This window comes from Sminthopsis crassicaudata, chromosome 5 (genome assembly GCF_048593235.1).
Source record: "Sminthopsis crassicaudata isolate SCR6 chromosome 5, ASM4859323v1, whole genome shotgun sequence".
In the NCBI taxonomy this organism is placed as follows: Eukaryota; Metazoa; Chordata; class Mammalia; order Dasyuromorphia; family Dasyuridae; genus Sminthopsis; species Sminthopsis crassicaudata.
In genome coordinates, this window is record NC_133621.1 from 61582995 (window position 1) to 61601786 (window position 18792).

General features: G+C 34.9%; 1 protein-coding gene across 4 annotated transcripts in view; it reads left to right on the plus strand.

The window, feature by feature from the left end:
* Positions 1-18792, plus strand: part of THNSL1 (threonine synthase like 1) — a 34258-nt gene that overhangs the window by 826 nt on the left and 14640 nt on the right. The window contains exons 1-3 of one of the 4 annotated variants that reach the window (XM_074266956.1): positions 296-436; positions 1612-1716; positions 13934-17029. In XM_074266956.1, coding sequence (XP_074123057.1) covers positions 13982-16210 — 2229 coding nt within the window. In that variant the 5' untranslated portion in view covers positions 296-436; positions 1612-1716; positions 13934-13981 and the 3' untranslated portion in view covers positions 16211-17029. Of the gene's footprint in view, positions 1-291; positions 437-1611; positions 1717-13933; positions 17030-18792 lie in introns of those variants that run through there. The other 3 variants (XM_074266957.1, XR_012482184.1, XR_012482185.1) reach the window with 3 other exon arrangements.

Here is an 18792-nt window from a genome sequence, read left to right on the forward strand (position 1 = left end):
TGAGGTGGGGGGGAGGGCAAACGAGTGAGATAGAAGCGAAGCCGAAGGGAGGAGGGGTGAGGCGTTGGCCACCAGGAGCTGGTGGCGCAGATTCTAAGGGTGATGGATGTGGATGAATCTGGGAGAGAAACGCAGGTGCATGGAGTTTGGACTCTGCGCATGCGTAAACGTAGTCGCATCCGAGAGCGCAGGACCGTTGAGGGCTGGGTGGGGCGGAGCAGGACCAGGGGAGGGGGTATGAGCGCCGCGCAGAGGGGGCGGAGCCGTTACCCGGGCGCACGCCGCCGCCGTGGGGGGGCTGGGTCGGAGCTCGTGGCCGAGGCGAAGAGATTTCTGTACTGGCGAGTGGAGGTTCACCAGCGTCGGAAGCGACCCCTGGACGCCCCCTTTTCCTTTCCCCTTTTCTTCCCCCGTCTGCTCAGGGTGACTTTTCTGGGTGAGTCATTTGAGAAGGAAGGCAGACGGAAAATCCACAAATCTTCTCAGCTGCCCCGCCCCTTTCCCAGCTTCAGGATCCCCCTCCCTGCCTTGCCGCTGCTTCAGAGCCCCTTCCCACCTTACTGCGGGGAGCCCGATGTGTCATCTCTCCCCGACCGATCCCTCGGGGTTTTGGGGAGTCGCTCCGCCCGCGCAGTGGGGGGTCTCCTAGTCTTAGTGTAATTAACTTGCCTTTAGAGGGGGCCGAGCTCCCAGCCCCGCGCTTGCCCCATCGCGCCCCCTCCTTTGTATGGTGAAAGAAAGCCCCCTTCAAATAGTCATCTCCCATCCCCCGATCTTGTGAGGCGAAGCAGCCTTAGCAATAGGCATTGAACAGTCAGGTAAAATAACATTTAAAGCATCAAGGAAGGAAGGCTGCCTGTTACTGCTTTAATTGTTATTCCTCTAAGGTAAGTAAGGGTGCTTGAGGAATAGGAGACAAACCTGGCCCCATATTATATTGTCTGCGAAATCCCTCCACATGGATGCATTTTTAAATGGCTTCACGGGCAAGAACGGTTCTTGCTGTGCACTGACAGAATTTGGGGCCTTATCGGAGAAGCATCCAGTGAAATTGGACTGAATAGATTTAGCTGGGGTTGATCTGTCTTTCAGACCTTGAGCAGATTTCATTTTGGAAAGAGACAGAAATGGTGGTCCCAGATTCAGGCAGGGAAAGTTATTAGGGAATTGTCAGTGTCACTTAAAAAAAAGCCATGACTATTGCAGTACGTCAGTTACCTTGTGTGGTTTTAGTATTGGTGATAGACTACCCAGGGATGTAAGAGGTGATCCCACAGGACCGTTATTAGCTTGATAAGAGAGAGGCAAAGAATTATGAAATCTTGGGATGGCAAAGTGGAAATCCAAGCTTTGGGGATTGGATCATACCATTGCCACTAGCTCAATAGATAGATACCCTTTACTTTGCAAACAGGGAAGGTGTGTAAGGGAAGGAACACTACTCCAGTCTTACCATTTTCTATATGAGCCAGTCAAATTTTTTCCCATCATTGACAGGACCATATTACAGTCTCAATATACTAGAATTTTGACTCTTGAATGTTGACTTTATTTGTGATGTCTAAATAATATATGAAGTTAGACTTGACTTTCCTATTTCTTCACTGGTAGCTTAATCATTTTGGTCACAATTGGGAAGAAACTCAGAAAACTTTCCTTCCATCATCGGACTGAAATTAAGGCTCAGCTTCTATTTCACCTCTGACTTGATCTTAGGTAAGTCAACTTCATTGGAATGGTAGTAGTGGGTTTTGTTTTTACCTTATCTTAAGGGCTTTTTACATTTTAAACCGATGTCATCCTATTCCTAGTCTTCACATATTATTTATTTTTTTAATCCTGGAGAAGAACATTACTGAGGAAAAGGAGGAACAATAACTGAATTTAAGGATTTCTGAATAAATACAATACATTTTGAATGAATGAAATTTAACTATACCTCCAGTATGCCACAAGAACTCAACTGGGAGCCATAGGACACAAAGACAAAATATGAAAGAGTCCCTCAAGATACTGTTCTTTTGTGGTTCAATGTAATGTAAAGTTTGAATGGATTTTCCCAATTACACCCTTCCCTTGGGGATACTGGTGCATCAAAAAATTAAGAAATTCACTGTCTCACTTGAAGAATAAGGGTGTTAGTGTTAACAAGAATGGACTTCATTTAGTTTTCTTGTATTCAAACTATTTTAATGATATTTTCAAAATAGTGATGCTTACTATGTTCATATAACACAGATGAATGTACGTTTGATTTTAGAGGGAACACAGTGAATAAGAAGTACTTGTGAAATCTTTGGAAAATAGTCTCACTTTAACAGGCTATCCATGGGTAATTGGAGAGAGAGTTTTGCTCTTGCAACATCACCACCCTAACAAATGTTCTGAGATTTCTCTCTGAAATAACAGTCTCATCTCAGACATTTACTAGCTGGGTGAACCTGAGCAAGGTACTTCTGCTTGTCTCAGTTTCCTTATCTGTAAAATGAAGATAATAGCACCTATCTCCCAGGGTTGTTATGGGATGAAATGGGATAATATTTGTAAAGCACCCTGCCAAGCCTTAAGCCCTATATAAATGCTAGCTGTTATTATTGAATATTTTTCTAACTGCAAACGTGATATTTTAGCACAATAAGCATATGTTTGAAATGTCATAAACATTACATTGTGTTAAGCAACTAATTTTTTTTTCTCTCCTGAGATACAGAATGATGTAGTGGAAAGACCTCTGGACTTGGAGTCAAAAGAGATCTGGGTTCAAATGCTGCTCCTAACACTTAATAGCTGTGTGAAAATGGGCAAGTCATACAACTCCTCTGAGCCTGGGTTCTGAGTTTCTCCATCTGCAAAATGGGAATACTTATTCCTCTAGTATTTGGACTGTTGTGAGATTCAAATGAAGTAATGTATAGCAAATAGTTTTAAAATAGGTAAAAATTATTACTTAATTATAGAATGGGATCAATAAATGAGCTTTCAAGATTTAAAAAAATTGCCAACTAATTTCTTAATTAGAATGAATTAGGCCTCATGAAGAAAAAATTTTCTCTATAGCTGGTACTTGCATGAGGTTGAATTATGATTCACTGATCACAATGATCACTAATTGAATTAATTTGTGGGGAAAGGGAGGGAAAGGAATACCTAGTTTTCATTTCTTTGATATAGAAAGCTGTTGTGAGGTGCGTCCCTCAATGCAGGTTATCACCTCTATGGAGGGTCTAGTCTCAGTGCCTGTTGCATGGAGAGAGGAGTGACTTGCTTGGGTCACACAGCCAGGAAGTGTCAAAGGCAGGACTTGAGGCTGAATTTATTCATGAAGCCTCTGAACCTCTGACTTAATTTCTGATATTCCTAGAGCTTAAATAGTTCCTTTCAATTTATTAGTTGATAGTATTGAAAACCTAATCAGTGGATGTACATTTTAACAACTCTTCATCATGACATTTATTAGAGTGAGCATTATTGGAAAAATTGTTATGGATATTCATATCAAAGATCAGCTAAAGTACTGAAAAGATCAGCAAGTATATGTAATACATGATCTTGATTTACAAAAAAAATTGTGACCATATCATGTTGGTGGTAATAGTTACCTCTGTTATTTGCTGATATCTTTGGTTTAATACCTTAAGTTCATCTTTCTATGGATTTTAAAATGAATCATTTTACCAAAAACTAGAAATTCTATACCTTTACTGAATATCTGGAAGCTGAAGATATAAAATCAACAACAGTTTCTGCCCTCAAGGAGTTGATATTCTCTTCTGTAAATTCAACCCCTCTAGTAAAATACAAGGTAATTTTCAGTGCTGTAAGTAAGTAGAGAGCACTGACTAATAAAAGGCCTCATGTAGGATGACACTTTACATTAATCTCAAAAGAATTCTGCAGGCAGAGGCAAAGAGTGTATGGGAGAGGGTGAACATGCTGGGCAAAAGAGACAGCACTGCAACATTGTAAAGGGGTAGAGTGAAATGTAATCTTGTGTTAGGGAGGAATGTTGAAGCCGGATTAGGAAGGACTTTAAATGTCAACCTTAGAGATACAGTCAAGAACCACTGAATGTTTTTCAGCAGTGAGGTGGCAGTACTTTGGGAATAGCCTAATGAAGAGAATAGCCTAATGAAGATCAATGGGTAGTTTATGTGTAATAATTGAGGTTCTCCTCACCTCTCCCTCTTATCTCCATATATACGTGCATATTTGAAATGTTCTTTCTCACCTCTGCCTTTTGGAATCCTAAGTTTTCTTTACAACTCTGCTTCAGGGTCACTTTTTCTATATGTAGACTTTTTTGATCACTCCCTCTCAAAACTACTGTTAAATTAAAAAAAAAAAAGTCATCCTGCTAGAATGTAAATTCCTTAAGGGCACTTTTGTCTTTGTACCCCCAGCACTTAACTTGGTACGATTTATAAAGTAGGCATTTAATAAGTTCTTGTTGATTGATTGAAAATTTTCTTGAAAAATTTTTTTCATAGCTTTTTATTTTCAAAATACATGCAAAGATACCTTTCAGCATTCACCCTGTGAAAATCTTTTGTGTTAATATTTTCCTCCCTCCCTTCCCTTCACTCCCTCCCCCAGACAGCAAGTAATCCAAAAAAGATTGAAAGTATAATTCTTCCAAATATTTCCACATTTATGCTGCTAAGAAAAATCAAATCAAAAAGGAAAAAAAAGAGAAGGAAAAAAAGCAAACAACAAAAGAGGTGAACATACTGTGTTATAATTCACATGACTCCATCACAAGTATATTGAAATTGGCTTGAATCTTACCTCATTGTGGAAAAGAGCCAAGTCCATCAGAGTTGATCATCACATAATCTTGTTGCTGTGTACAATGTTCTCTTAGTTCTTCTCCCTTTATTTAGCATCAGTTCATGTAAATCTCTTCAGGCCTTTCTGAAATCATCCTGATGATCATTTCTTATAGAAGAATATTCTATCACATTCATATACCATAACTTACTCAGCCATTTCCCAACTGATGGGCATCTACTCAGTTTTTAATTGATTGTACATTTTCAAACATCTCTGGGCAGTAGGTATAAACAAATGAAATATTAAAGAGTTTATGCTTTACTGAAGTGGTAATAAGGAAGGTGGAATTGTTAAAATTTGAGTCTTTTCATCATGTCATCCGATCCTGTACTTTCTCATAAGAGATTTATGCTTAATTAAAGGTTGCTCCATAAAACTTAATACTTTTATTAGGAAAATTCAAATATGCATGTCCTAATGATTGTAGGTTAGTGTTCTCTTCTTTGAAATACATCACCCATACAATTGGAAGAATTTGTGTTGACCCCACCAAACAATTGGAATTGCCTTTAAAATCCCATAGTGTATAGAAAGCACATTTTCCCATTCATCTTGCTATCTTAGGTTGTATTATCTATTTTTCATTGGAATGCAAGAATTTCTTGGCTACTACTACAAAGTTTCTTTAGGAGAATTCCACAAGGGAAAGATTGCTTTCAGCAAGATTATAATGATCTGGGAGAAGTTTGGAAGGAGTGTCAGATCGTTAGGGAAGAAAAGAATTCCAGAAGTTGCAGGTGTGAAGGAAAGGAATGGGTGACAACTTGCATGAATGTTTTAAAGTGGAAGAGGACAAGACTTCAAGATACTAAGAAATAAGAATCCATAAAGTCATAGATCATATAGGCTTCCTTCATTTTATAAATGAGGAAACAAGTCCAGAGAGGAATCATAAATGAACTGTGGTTGCCTAAATAGTATGTTCGACTTTGTTGGAACACGTTGGGCCTGAAAGGGATGAGGGGCATTATGAAACAAAATTTAGCAGGTAGGTTAGCTCTAGGTTGTGCAAAGACTATGTAATTTGTGGTTCCTTCTATGCAAGCCACTCCCTCCCTTCCTTTCCCTTCTTTTTCGGTCTTCCTCCCTCCTTCCTTCATTTCTCCTTCCTCCCTCCCTTTTTTTTTCTTCCCTTCTTTCCTCTTTCCCTAATTTCCTTCCATCCTCTTATTTATTTTTGGAACATAATTGAGGTCAGTTTAACCAGTTCAGATTTTGGAAAATTTAAGATTTTTTTTTTCAGCTTCAGCAGCTTCCCCCAAACCTCACATTTATCCCCATGCTTCATAATGTATCTTCACATCATATATATGACACACACATACCACAGCCAATATACCATCTCTACCTTATTCTCAATCCCCCTTGGGTAATGACAGTTAACAGTCTAGTGTAATACTGCCCCCCCCCCCAAAAAAAAAACATTGAATAGCATTGTCACCAAATCTTTTCAATTTGATTTAAGAATAGAAAACAACCAACCAGGTAAAAGCACCAGAAGAGCCTTAATCACTTATTGCCTCCCGGTGAAGGGACATAGCAAACTCAGTGGATCTTACTGGTGTATAAAATCCCCAAATGCAGTTGCAATGGCAGGTATGGTCTGTACTTCTGCCCTGTGCTCATCCTCTGATGTCTGGTAGCATCAGTGTCTCTTGGATTTGAGGAACAACCATGGGAATTATAGAGGGGATCTTGAGATTGGCTGAGGAAATAGCAGTGGAACTTTATATTTTGTTATGTAATTGTTCCTTGGAAAGCATAGAATAAGATGAAAAGATTTAGATGACTTATTAACATCTTTTTCACTTAAAAGATCTTCCAAAATAAAAGAATACCATTTTTCATTGTAGAATGATTCTAGTAGGGACAAGTCTCCAAGGTCAATGTTACTATAGTTGATGGTTTTTGTTAATATGTTAGAATAGGGATTCTTAATCTGAGGTCTGTGGGCTCCTGCAGAGGTCTGTCATGGGAATCTATGAACTTGGATGTGGAAAAACCTTTATTTTTCTCTAAGTGAAATTTAGCATTTGTTTCATTCCATTTCTCTTTCTTAAAAAAACAACAAAAAAATTTTTTTTTTCCTGAGAAGGGGTCCCCAGAGCTTTACCAGACTTCCATGAGGGAAGTCTTTCCTCCCCTAAAAGTTAAGTACCCCTGTTTTAGAATAGGTAAAGGCAAAGATTTTATATTGATAGATGTGAAAATATTTTGTCTAAATGGGATTGTGAAGAGCTACTGGAGAATTTAAAATTAGGTAATTCATTTAATTATGGTGAATAAAATTCATCTTGGACCATTTAAAATAATTTTCTGAATGATACTTGCCTTTTGGGAAGAATTTATAAAGGCAAAGATTTTATATTGATGTGAAAATATTTTGTCTAAATGAGATTGTGAAGAACACTGGAGAATTTAAAATTAGGTAATTCATTTAATTATGGTGAATAAAATTCATCTTGGTCCATTTAAAATAATTTTCTGAATGATACTTGCCTTTTGGGAAGTGTAATGATCATCAAAATATGTTTTTTGATAAACTAAGTTTATATGCACAGGAAAGAAATATGTAATTTGATAGATACTTTAATGTTGTACTTGACTTCCTTTGTTTAGAGTTCTTTGATTGCTTTGTAGTAAAATAAAATATAATTAATATTGGTTATCTAGAACATTCAAGTCCTAGAATAAGTTGTGTACATATATGGAAATAATACAGAGTTATTATCTGTAATTCAGTGTAACTACTGTTTTATTATTGAGATATATTTGTAAAGGGTCCTGGCTAGTGAGTTGGGAGATATTTTCCAAGCCTGATTTTGCTATTATGATATGCCCTTAAGGAAGTGTCAGCCTTTTTAGTATCTGCCAACATTTCTGTAAAATGAGAGAATTGGATTAGATCAATTTTAATATCCCTAATCTTACATATTCTCTTATTTTCTTGCAGTCTTGTTTTCCTTAAAGTGGTATTTGTGTGTGTGTGTGTGTGTGTGTGTGTGTGTAAATTTGAGCTCTGTAATATTATGCTATAAAGAAAATATAATGAAAAAGCACATGGAAAAATTTTCATTTTTTTTAAGAAGAATCAGAAGTTCATCAATAGGTTGAGTATTGAATGATGAATTATTTGATTGTGGCTAAAGATAGAAAATACAGCTTTACAAGTCAAATCACTTCAGAAAATAATGCCACAGTGGAATGAAAAATTTAGAGAGAGCTCAGCTAAAACCTGGTCATTGAGCAGTGGAATAAATTGAAAAGAAAGCTAACTATGGAGGAAAAGACTCAGATGTTGAGAATTCACTATTTCCTTTTGGAGAATAAAAAAAAAGGTACAGAAAGATATAAATAATGTAAATACTGTCCCTGTCCTCAAGAAGCTTAATGGAGACTGCATAAAATAACCACAAGATACATAAAATGTAAATAAATGCTGTGATTATTAAATGGAAGATAATCTTAGAGACAAGGTAGAGGCTGAGGAAGGGAGATAAGAAACAGTGAAAGGTCTCCTGTGGAGACCTTGAAAGAAGCCTCTGGAAGTGGGGTTCAGGAAGAAGAGCATTCCAGTCATGAGTAATAGCAAGGCAAAAGGCAAGAAATTATCATGTGATAAAGAGCACCTAATCCTTTGGGTATAGGAAACGAATGATGATGTTATGGAACCTTCAATAGGAAAGTTCTGAAGGAGTGAATGGGAGTTTGGAGAAAAAGTAATTAGTTTTGTTTTGGACATAATGAATTTGAGATGTTTATGGAAACTTGATTTACAAGGTCAAGTTTTTGGGTTATCCTAAGGAAGATAACTATACAAGTAGTGTGGTGTGATGGATAGTGTATTGGAATTGAAATAAAGTATACTTGGATTCAAGCCCTAATTCTATGATCCTGAACAAATTTCCTCATCTATAAAATATGTTAGGTCTCCAACACTAAATATGTGATTATTTTGCTTCTGAGATTATTCATAGATGAAAGTAGGGCAATAGATAAAAATGGAAAAGATCTGTTAGAATCTCTTTTTATTCTTAATGACAATAGATCAGTCCCATTTGTTTTTTTCCCCTCTTCATGCTAGCAATCTAATTAGTCATGTAATTATAATTATTCGCTAGTTTTCTTATATTTGCCCTTTTTATTTCCTATTTGGTGAGGTTTGGCTTTGTGTTCAAAGACCTTTTTTGTGATTTTTTCCTAATTTTAATAACCACCTTTAGTAAATGCCCATGAGGACAATTGTGTTGTTAGCCATCTCATACTGCTCCAATTCAGTGTAGATCTATATTTCTTTTTGTAAACATGGACTTACCTTGCCAATTTCCTGAACTTTGTATTGACCTTGAATCCTCTGCATCGACCTCAACATTTTCTCAGATGAGTATGAAGAGACATTATATTTCTATCTCAGTTGTGAAACAGTTTCAAGAAAGCGATCTGGGTTAGATGTAAAGATCTGGGTGTCATCTCCAAAGAAATGATAGACCATTGGGAGATCAGATCACCAAATGAGATTATATAGAGGGAAAACAGAAGAGAGTCCTGGACCAAGCCTTAGGGAACACAAAGTGGGAAAGGGCATTAAAATTCCTCTTGTTCTTGATTTGGATGGCAATCAAAGGGATCAAACATGATTTTGGCATAAGAGAAAAGTGGTAAAAAAAATAAATGTGGATGAACCATATTTCATGTCCTCATCAATTGACTCCTAGCTACAGTTTCCTATTCAGGGAATGGACTGTATAATGTCTATGGTCCCTATCTAAATTTCTCATGATTCTTTTCACTATACCCTGCTGACTCTAGACCTCAACACATGTTTAATTCAGATGGGCCAACACACAGGGTTTCTCTGAAGACTTGTTTCAGTAAAGCCTATCCCATCTCATCCCATCCCATCTGAATCATCAATGTTATAATGAAGAGGAAGACATGGTACTAAGGGAGATAAGTTAGGAGGATTAGATAAATCAACTGATAGCTGACATTTGTGTAGTTTTTTGAATACGCAAAATGCTTTATGGATGCTGCCTTATTTGGGCCTTTTACAAGGACACTTGTGAGGTGGGTATTATAGGTATTCGAGATTAAGGAGCTTGTTTAAGGTCATAGTTTGTCAGAAGTAGGATTCAAAAATCAGGTTTTCATGACTTCTACTATTATCTTCTATTTTATGTTTGAGATGACAATGTTGAAAGTATTGAGGGATTGATTTTTAAGATCTGAAAGAAGAGTGAGGAAAATAAGAATGCTATTTTTATTTTTTAAAAAAATGCAATTGTGAGGACATTAGTAATGGTTGCCTCACGTTGTTCACTTAATCAATTGAAACCATTGTTAGAAAGTCTTTAGGAAGTATCAAGACTGTCCTTGATGAAATCATACTAAGAGAAAGGACAGTCTTTTTTAAATGATTTTTCAGTGGCAGAACTTACTCTTAATCTTTATTTCTTGATTATTAAGAAAATAGAAGCATTTGACAAGAAACTAGCATTAAAAATTTGACCAGAAAGTATCTGCCTTGCATATGTTAGCCACATACACAATGAGAGGCAGTAGTAGTAGTAGTTCTGGATTTGGATGGAGGAGAAACTTGGGTTTGAACTTCTCCAACACTTACTACCTCAGCAAGTATAAGTATGTCATTTATTTCCCCATTTTAAAATTAAATCAATTCTAACTTACAGAGTTAACCTCCCAAGGTTGTTGTCTCAGACTGGATAGTACACATAAGTTGCTTTGTAAACTTCAAATCTGTATCTTTGTTTTTGTAAGATTATTTCTTCTTAGGTTCAACTCCAGAGGTATAAAAATATTCCTTTGATTACAAAGTGAAGTATGAAACATAGTAATCTTTATTCACCAATGGCACTTCACAATTTTGTGAGTAGTATTATATTATTCTGGGTCCAAAGGGAGGAGAGTTTTTCCATGGATAGTGAAATTTTCCAGGTTCCCCTGTTGCCACATGGCATGGTGCAGATTGTATACATTCCCATAATAATAAAAGTTCTCAATAGAGATAAAGAAACTATCCAAAAGGATGAATTGACAAAAGAAACACATGGAATGCCCATGGTCTAAATTATGAGATTTTATTGGAATGGGAAAGCAGCCCACTAAGTTGGTCCTTATTGTAGTGCCCTAATTGGTCTTTCTGCCTCAAGACAGCTTTCCCCAACCATCCTCCACATAGCTGCCAAAGTAATTTTCATAAAGGATAACCTGACCATATCAACTAAAACTCCGCTGACTTATCTAAAGGGTCTCATAAATTCCTTTTTGGCATTTAAGACTTTGATTCCTTTCTTTGCCATCTTCTTGGACTTTACTATCTTCCCTAAACGGTACATAATCAAGCCTCCCTCTCTTCCTCTTTCTTCTCTTATAGTTTTTGTGATATTCTCATTTTTATGTGGTCAATCTCGATCACATTGTGACATTTTTTGTTTCCATTTGAATATATAAGATTAATATCTTGATTTTTAGCAGGATAGAGTTAGGTAGAGATAGAAACAGGTAAATTCAGTGTTTTCATGTTATGTCTCAACTTTCACATTTTAAAGTAGACTTTACAATATCTTGAAAATGATGTAACCTTATATACTGCTAACTTAGATTAATTTTAATGTATGTTTCTGTTTTAAACACTCAGGCTTATAAAGAAAGACTGCCTTCACTTTGAAAGCTACACAGTTCATTTAAGATCTATTCCTGACTTTGTTACTGTACATATTGGTTGGTGGAAGTGAAATGTTATATACCACTTGAAGAATAATCACAGAAGAAAGAATTCCTTCTTATCCTATTTAGCTTATTTGTTAAATCAAAGGTCAACTTACAGTTATTTGAATAGAATTGTGTTAATTAATGACTCCTTCACTAAATTCATCTTTAGATACATTACTGTATCATGGAAGGAGTTCTTAAAGGTCATACTTGCAGAGTTTGTATTTGTCCCCACTAAGTTGAAAAGGCTTCAAGTAAAGCTCAGTAATGGATTACTTGTTATCCAGGGACCACCCTTGCTAAGTTTGAAGAGACTTATCCCAAATTGTCTGCAGAGTAATGAATCTTTTGGTCACAGTTATTAAAGACTTATAAAGGCCCATAATATGAGTTAGTGAATTAAGTGCTTATACCAGTGAAATCTTGGGTTGTATTTTTTAAGGTATTACTGAGTGAGATTTTGTCTACATCCAGTAAATGAGAAATAGAGGAGAAAACATCTAAGTTGTTTTTAGAGTATGTTAAAAATATAATGTAGCACCTTAATATTCTTTGATTGAATTCTAGTTTGTATTATAAAGAACAAAAGCAATAATTCAATTATGCAAGGCTACTTTTGACTGATGGCATAAGTACTTTTAACTACTTTGAAATAGTTTCTAAAACAGGGACAGAACATTACTGTATAGTTGATTGGTGCTATTTCCAAAGGTAATCAGTATCCTAAAAAGAATGAGAAATTATGGGATCCATCTAGATCTAAAACAACCTTTGCATGGGAAACTTTGCCCTCTGCCACCAGAATTATATTTAGATGCTTGGGCTGTCACTTTGGAAAAGGTTTAGGATTTGACTTGGTTCCATGTTTCCTTCCATAATAATTTGGAGCAACTTAAATAACAGATGGTGATCATTGCAGAAATAAGATTATTCCAGACATTTTTACCTCATTGCCAATCTATAGTTTGTTTTAGTTATAATTACCATGTTATTCATCCCATATTTACTGTCTTTTGTGGGTTTTCAATGTTGAACACATTTAAGATAAATGATAAGAAAATGTATAATATCAATGCTCTTAACTATGTAGTAACTAGGTTTTATTTTTACTTTGTCATGTATACTTTAAGAGAGATTTCATGATAAATAAATGCGTTATTTTCTATTTTACCCTAGAAATAAGGTACTAAAACTATGCATTTCTGAGCAAAATTTGGATGAAAAATTTTTGTTGCTTTTGTATTGATCACAGGCTTAGAGTTGAGAGTTTAGAGGTCATCTAATCTACTTCCTCCTTCCCCCTTTACATATGAAAAAATGGAAGTTCTAAGAGGTTTTGACTTGCCCAAAATAATACAGTAAGAAAAAGAAATAGTATTTGAATCTGGGTCTTTCTGACTACATTTGGAAACAGCTAGCTTAAGTAAGAATGCTATGAAATATATGAAATATTTTTCCTATATATCAAGCACAGTCTGCAAATTAGAGAAACTGTTATTTCTTTTCTAGTATATTTCCATTCACATTTGGAAATAGAGTTCTTGTCAAATCTGTCACCATTTAGTTGGAGAGAATGATACCTGCTCATGAAAGGTAAAAAAAGTTAAAAAAAAAAGAAAAAGGAAAAGGAAAAAAAAGTTGAGGAAAAATGGAATATATATTAGATACTGATTTAAAAAGTTATTAAATTATTTTGACCTGATAGTTAAAATATAATAATTTTTTTTCTTTTAAAAACTCAATTTACTGTTGAAATAAGAAATACTTTTGGTATAGTTGATTCTTAATTGAAGCAAATTGAATGCTGACTACACTTGACAATAAAATTAGCCTGCAGCTAATGTAACAAAAGAAATATTTATAAGTAAGTTTAGAAATTACCCTTCATTTTTTATGTTATTATAAGTAATTAGCATGCTACCCTATTTTTGTATTATATGTCTCCTCATTTCAGATAATCCAGGAATATACAGGTAAGGAAGCAAAAAAAATATTAATCCTATACTAGCAAAATTTTAAAAAACAGTTCACAAACTATAAAATGTTGATTACAAAATATTTTCAGTTATGCATCTTAGAAAGTTAAAAAATTATATAAAGATTTACTAATTTATTGTATGAAATTCTTAGGAATACTTAAAATCCTAAGTTTCAGGTATGCATCCTAAAAAGTTAAAAAAACTTTATATAAAGATTTAGCATTTTGTTGTTTGAAATTATTAAGAATACTTAAACTCCCAAATTTGGAGGATTTATATATTTTGCTTTGATTTACATTTATGATTGTTTTCTTCAATCTGACATGATTTTGTAGTTGTTGCTATTAGTAACTAATGGTCCTTTTTTTTAAAAAAAATTTGTTTTTGATAAGGGTGTAAGCCCTTTTACAGGTTGGCCTGGACAGAAAAGTTCAAAGACAATGCTTCATATTAGTCGGCATCAGCATTTGAAACTAATAACCAAGACATTTGTTTCTCTTATGCATTTTAAAGCAAATAGACATCTAAAGTTGGTTCTTCCAAGGACCTTTGCATTTAGAGAATTCAGGAAGTCATGGTTCTCGACTCATTCTCTTGGAAACAAAAATATTATACTGATGGGACTTCCTGGTTCTGGGAAAACAACAGTGGGCAAAATAATAAGTCAAAAACTAGGTTGTGGTGCTATAGATGTGGATAATATCCTTGAAATAACGTGGAATATGACTGTGGCTGAAAAATTGAAGGATGTTGGTAATGAGCAATTTTTAGAAGAGGAAGGAAAAGTGCTGTTAAACTTTTCTGCATCTGGAATTGTAATTTCCCTTTCTGGGTCAAATCCAATGCATGATGCTACCATGCAGCATCTGAAGAAAAGTGGAATAATTATATATCTGGATGTACCTATAGCAGATTTAATAGATCGTCTGAGTTTAAAGAAGATTGATCGAATTGTGGGCCAGAACGCTGGAATGCCTCTGAAAGAAATACTTCAATATAGGAGACAATTCTATAAAAAATGGTATGATATTCGTATATTTTGTGAAGATGGAGCATCTGTAGAGGTAATAGCTGATAAAGCCTTTGAGGAAATTAAGAGGTATCAAGATGTAGACTCAGAAACATTTGTTTCAACCAGATATAAATGCAAATACCCTGGAGAAAAAATTTCCACAAAATACTTCAGTAATGCTGTTATTGAGGGATTAGCTTCTGATGGTGGGCTCTTTGTTCCTCAGAAGGAATTTCCAAAATTAAGTAGTGTAGAATGGAAAAGCCTAATAGGAGCAACTTACATAGAAAGAGCACAGGTAATATTGGAGAAATGTATACATCCTGTTCACATACCTGCTTTCAAGTTGGGAGAAATGATTGAAACTGCTTATGGAGAAAACTTTGCCTGCTCTAAAATTGCTCCTGTAAGACACCTTTCAGGCAATCAGTTCATTTTGGAATTATTTCATGGACCTACAGGATCATTTAAAGATTTATCATTACAACTAATGCCACATCTTTTTGCACACTGTATCCCTCGAACTTGTAATTATTTGGTCCTTGTAGCTACTTCTGGGGACACAGGAAGTGCTGTGTTAAATGGTTTTAGTCGTCTTACTCACAGTGATAAGCAAAGAATAGCTGCAGTCACATTCTTTCCTGAAGATGGAGTAAGTGATTTTCAGAGAGAACAGATAATTGGAAGTCAAAAAGAAAATGGGTGGGCAGTAGGTGTCAAGTCAGATTTTGATTTTTGCCAGACAGCTATTAAAAAAATGTTTAATGATTCAGATTTTACTGGATTTCTTACAGTAGAATATGGAACAATCTTGAGTTCAGCTAATTCTATAAACTGGGGCCGACTGCTTCCTCAGGTAATTTATCATGCTTCTGCATATCTTGATCTTGTTAGTCAAGGATTTATTTCTTTTGGAAGCCCAGTAGATGTCTGTGTTCCCACAGGAAACTTTGGAAACATATTAGCAGCAGTATATGCCAAAATGATGGGAATCCCTATTCGAAAATTTATTTGTGCTTCTAATCAAAACCATGTTTTGACTGATTTTATAAAAACAGGACACTATGATCTAAGGAAAAGGAAACTGGTACAGAGTTTTTCTCCATCGATAGATATTCTGAAATCTTCTAACCTGGAAAGACACTTACATTTTATGACTGATAGAGATGGAAAATTGATGACAAAATTATTTCATCAGTTAGAAAGTCAGCAGCATTTTCAGTTAGAAAAGATCCTAGTTGAAAAGCTTCAGCGGGATTTCATAGCTGATTGGTGTTCTGAAGAGAACTGCCTGGCTGCTATTAATTCTACATATCACACATCAGGGTACATTTTAGACCCTCACACTGCAGTTGCTAAAGTAGTTGCAGATAGAATGCAAGACAAAACTTGCCCAGTGATCCTAGCTTCTACAGCTCATTACTCTAAGTTTGCTCCTGCTATCATGCAGGCTTTAAGGATTAAAGAAATAAATGAGGCTTCATCTAGCCAACTTTGTTTACTGAGTTCATATAATGCTTTGCCTCCACCACATGAAGCCTTGCTAAAGCGAACAAAAAAACAAGATCCAAACTATCATGTCTGTGCCCCTGATGTGAATATCTTAAAGGGTCATATAGAAACACTTATACAAAATCATTTCATGAAAGTTTTCTAAGCAAAAATAACACGTATTTGTCTGCTAATGTGTGGTTCAAAAATTTTATTATGTATGAAATTGCCATTTTTTCCAGTAACTTTTGCATATTTTTTAGAATTAAATATTTATGGCCTGCAAACACTTTTCAGGATCTTAACTAAACAGCTCAGTGGAAGCAATACATAAATGCATAGACTTTCAGGCTATGTTGTGGTGGTCATCATATATCAAGGCTTTTCTTATGAAAGATGACTGGAGTAGTTCTTTGTCCCTGTTAACTGAGCTAAGATTTCTGGTTTCCATTAATGATTTGGCAACTGGAATAGCCAAGTGCTGCTGTTGGGTACCACATCTGTTAGCATTTATTGATATTCTAGTGACTAGAAAGTTAATGTACCTCTAAAAATGCCTAACTTGACCCCAGGGAATGATGAACTCATCCAACAGGATTAGACCAATATTTTTGTCTTGAAGGAATCATACTTGGTTAGAATTACCTGAATTGGCGGTCTAAACTGCCTAGATTTAATTAGACAATTGCTTAGCTCTCCAACTTGCTTTAACAGTGTAGATCCATTTGGATCTTTGGGATGATAGACCTTGAAAGCCAAATATATTGTAGGCATTTTTTAGATTATAATTGAGTGTTAATAAATGATAAGCATTACAAAATATTAACAAAGGAAAAGTGAAATTTCTTACCCTAATATAAGAGTGTTTTTCAGAATTGATATTTGAATAGATAATAGCAGTACAATTTTTACCATTTCAGAAAATAGTTCTGTATTGTTTGAAACCAGAAACTTTGTACATGCCAATAAACATGTTTAAAATTTCTCTTTTGTTGTTATTTTTATTCAACATTTTTCCAGTATAAGTAAAATATGAAGTTTATTTTGTGAGTTACATATTTCATAACAGAACTTGTAAATTATTATGGAATGGATTTTTCTAAATAAAAATTTGTTATTCATTTCTTGTATAGACTGGTCCCAATCACAAGATGGTATTCCTTACATAAGGTTCATTTTCCTGATAGCATTATACTCTTGAAAAGCATTAATTGTGTAGGACTTAAAAATTTTTAATGAGCAGAAACACGTTTGGAAATCAACAGCTACGTGAAAATATAGACTATGGTTCTTACCTTGGTAAATATATTTTGAGGGAGAAGATTCCTGTATCATTTTCTTATAATTATGACTTTAAATGCCCTAAAGGTATTATAATTTTCATATTGATGCACCTAACAACTGACATTTTATGATTTGAAAACCACTTTGTGTTAACTTGTTTTAACTTTATAACAATCTTGGAAGATGAGTATCATAAGTATTAACCTCTATGTAGATGAGAAAAATAGACTGAAGTGATAACTTATCTGTGACCACATAAAAATTAGAGTCAGAGGCAGGATTCAACCCAGATCTTAACAAAATAATCCATTATGCCCTATACAGAATGTAACTGAGAAAATTATTAGCAATTATCACTGATGTATTTCATTTGCCCAGTGTTTTACTCCATTCTAAGAACTTATACTGTTGTAATAAGCCCGAGAGCCTAGGGAAATTATTTCTGTAACTAAGAGGCTCAGTGAATTGATGTATAAGAGAGGTGAATCAAGACTGAAAAACTGAACTTTTGTATCATAGTCCATTCCACCTTGCTGACTTTGTATTATTCAATGAAAGGTGTAGGTAGGAGCTACAAAATATGAAACTATTGCCTTGAAAAACTAACATTCTCTTTTTTAAAGGTGTTATATTTAAATAAGTCAAGCATAAAATTAGGTGACATGAGTAAAGACTTGTATGATGTACAAGTTACCACACCTCCTTTTGTTTCAGTTTCCTCAGGATTGGACTTGATCACCTTTAGGATCTGTCATCCTAAAGATCATTGCAAGCTAAGGGAGACAAAATTGGTTCATAAAGTAAACGGGGTTTACACTGAGCCTTGGAAAATGGATAAAATTTGAACTACTATAGGAAGTTAGGATAAAGAAAAACTTTTCAGAAGGAAGACATTTTCAGGATTGAAAAACCTCAAAAGAACGAAGCTAAAGTTATAACATATCTCTTCTTGATTCTCTTCACAGTGGGTTCACTTAATTTATATAATTTTATGGAAGTGAGATTTTGGTAGTGATTCTCTATTTCCGTTTTTAAATATTGCTGAAAGCTGTTTAGCTGTTTTGCCAGTCAAAATAGATTTCGAGGAAAATATAACAATGGCCTTTTCTAAGATATTGTCAGTGTTATTCTAGGTAGACTGGATAGAGAATGTTTTCAAGACAATATGTGGGTTTATCTCGCCTCTGTCATATGACTATATGACCCTGAAGAAGTCACTTAACCACAATGTGTTCTTGGCAACTCTCTTAAGACTTAAGTTGCAGAGAAGATAACTAATCTGCTTGGAAGATTCTCAGTGTACTATAACTTGGAAGTGCTATTATTTAAGCTTGGCCTAATTCACATTCTGATCTATAAAATGCAGAATTATTAGTAGCAGATAATTTTCATTTGTAAATGTTTGGAGAATTTTACAATTAATATATTATCCAGTTTAGTATAGAGATTCACAAAACAATGGAC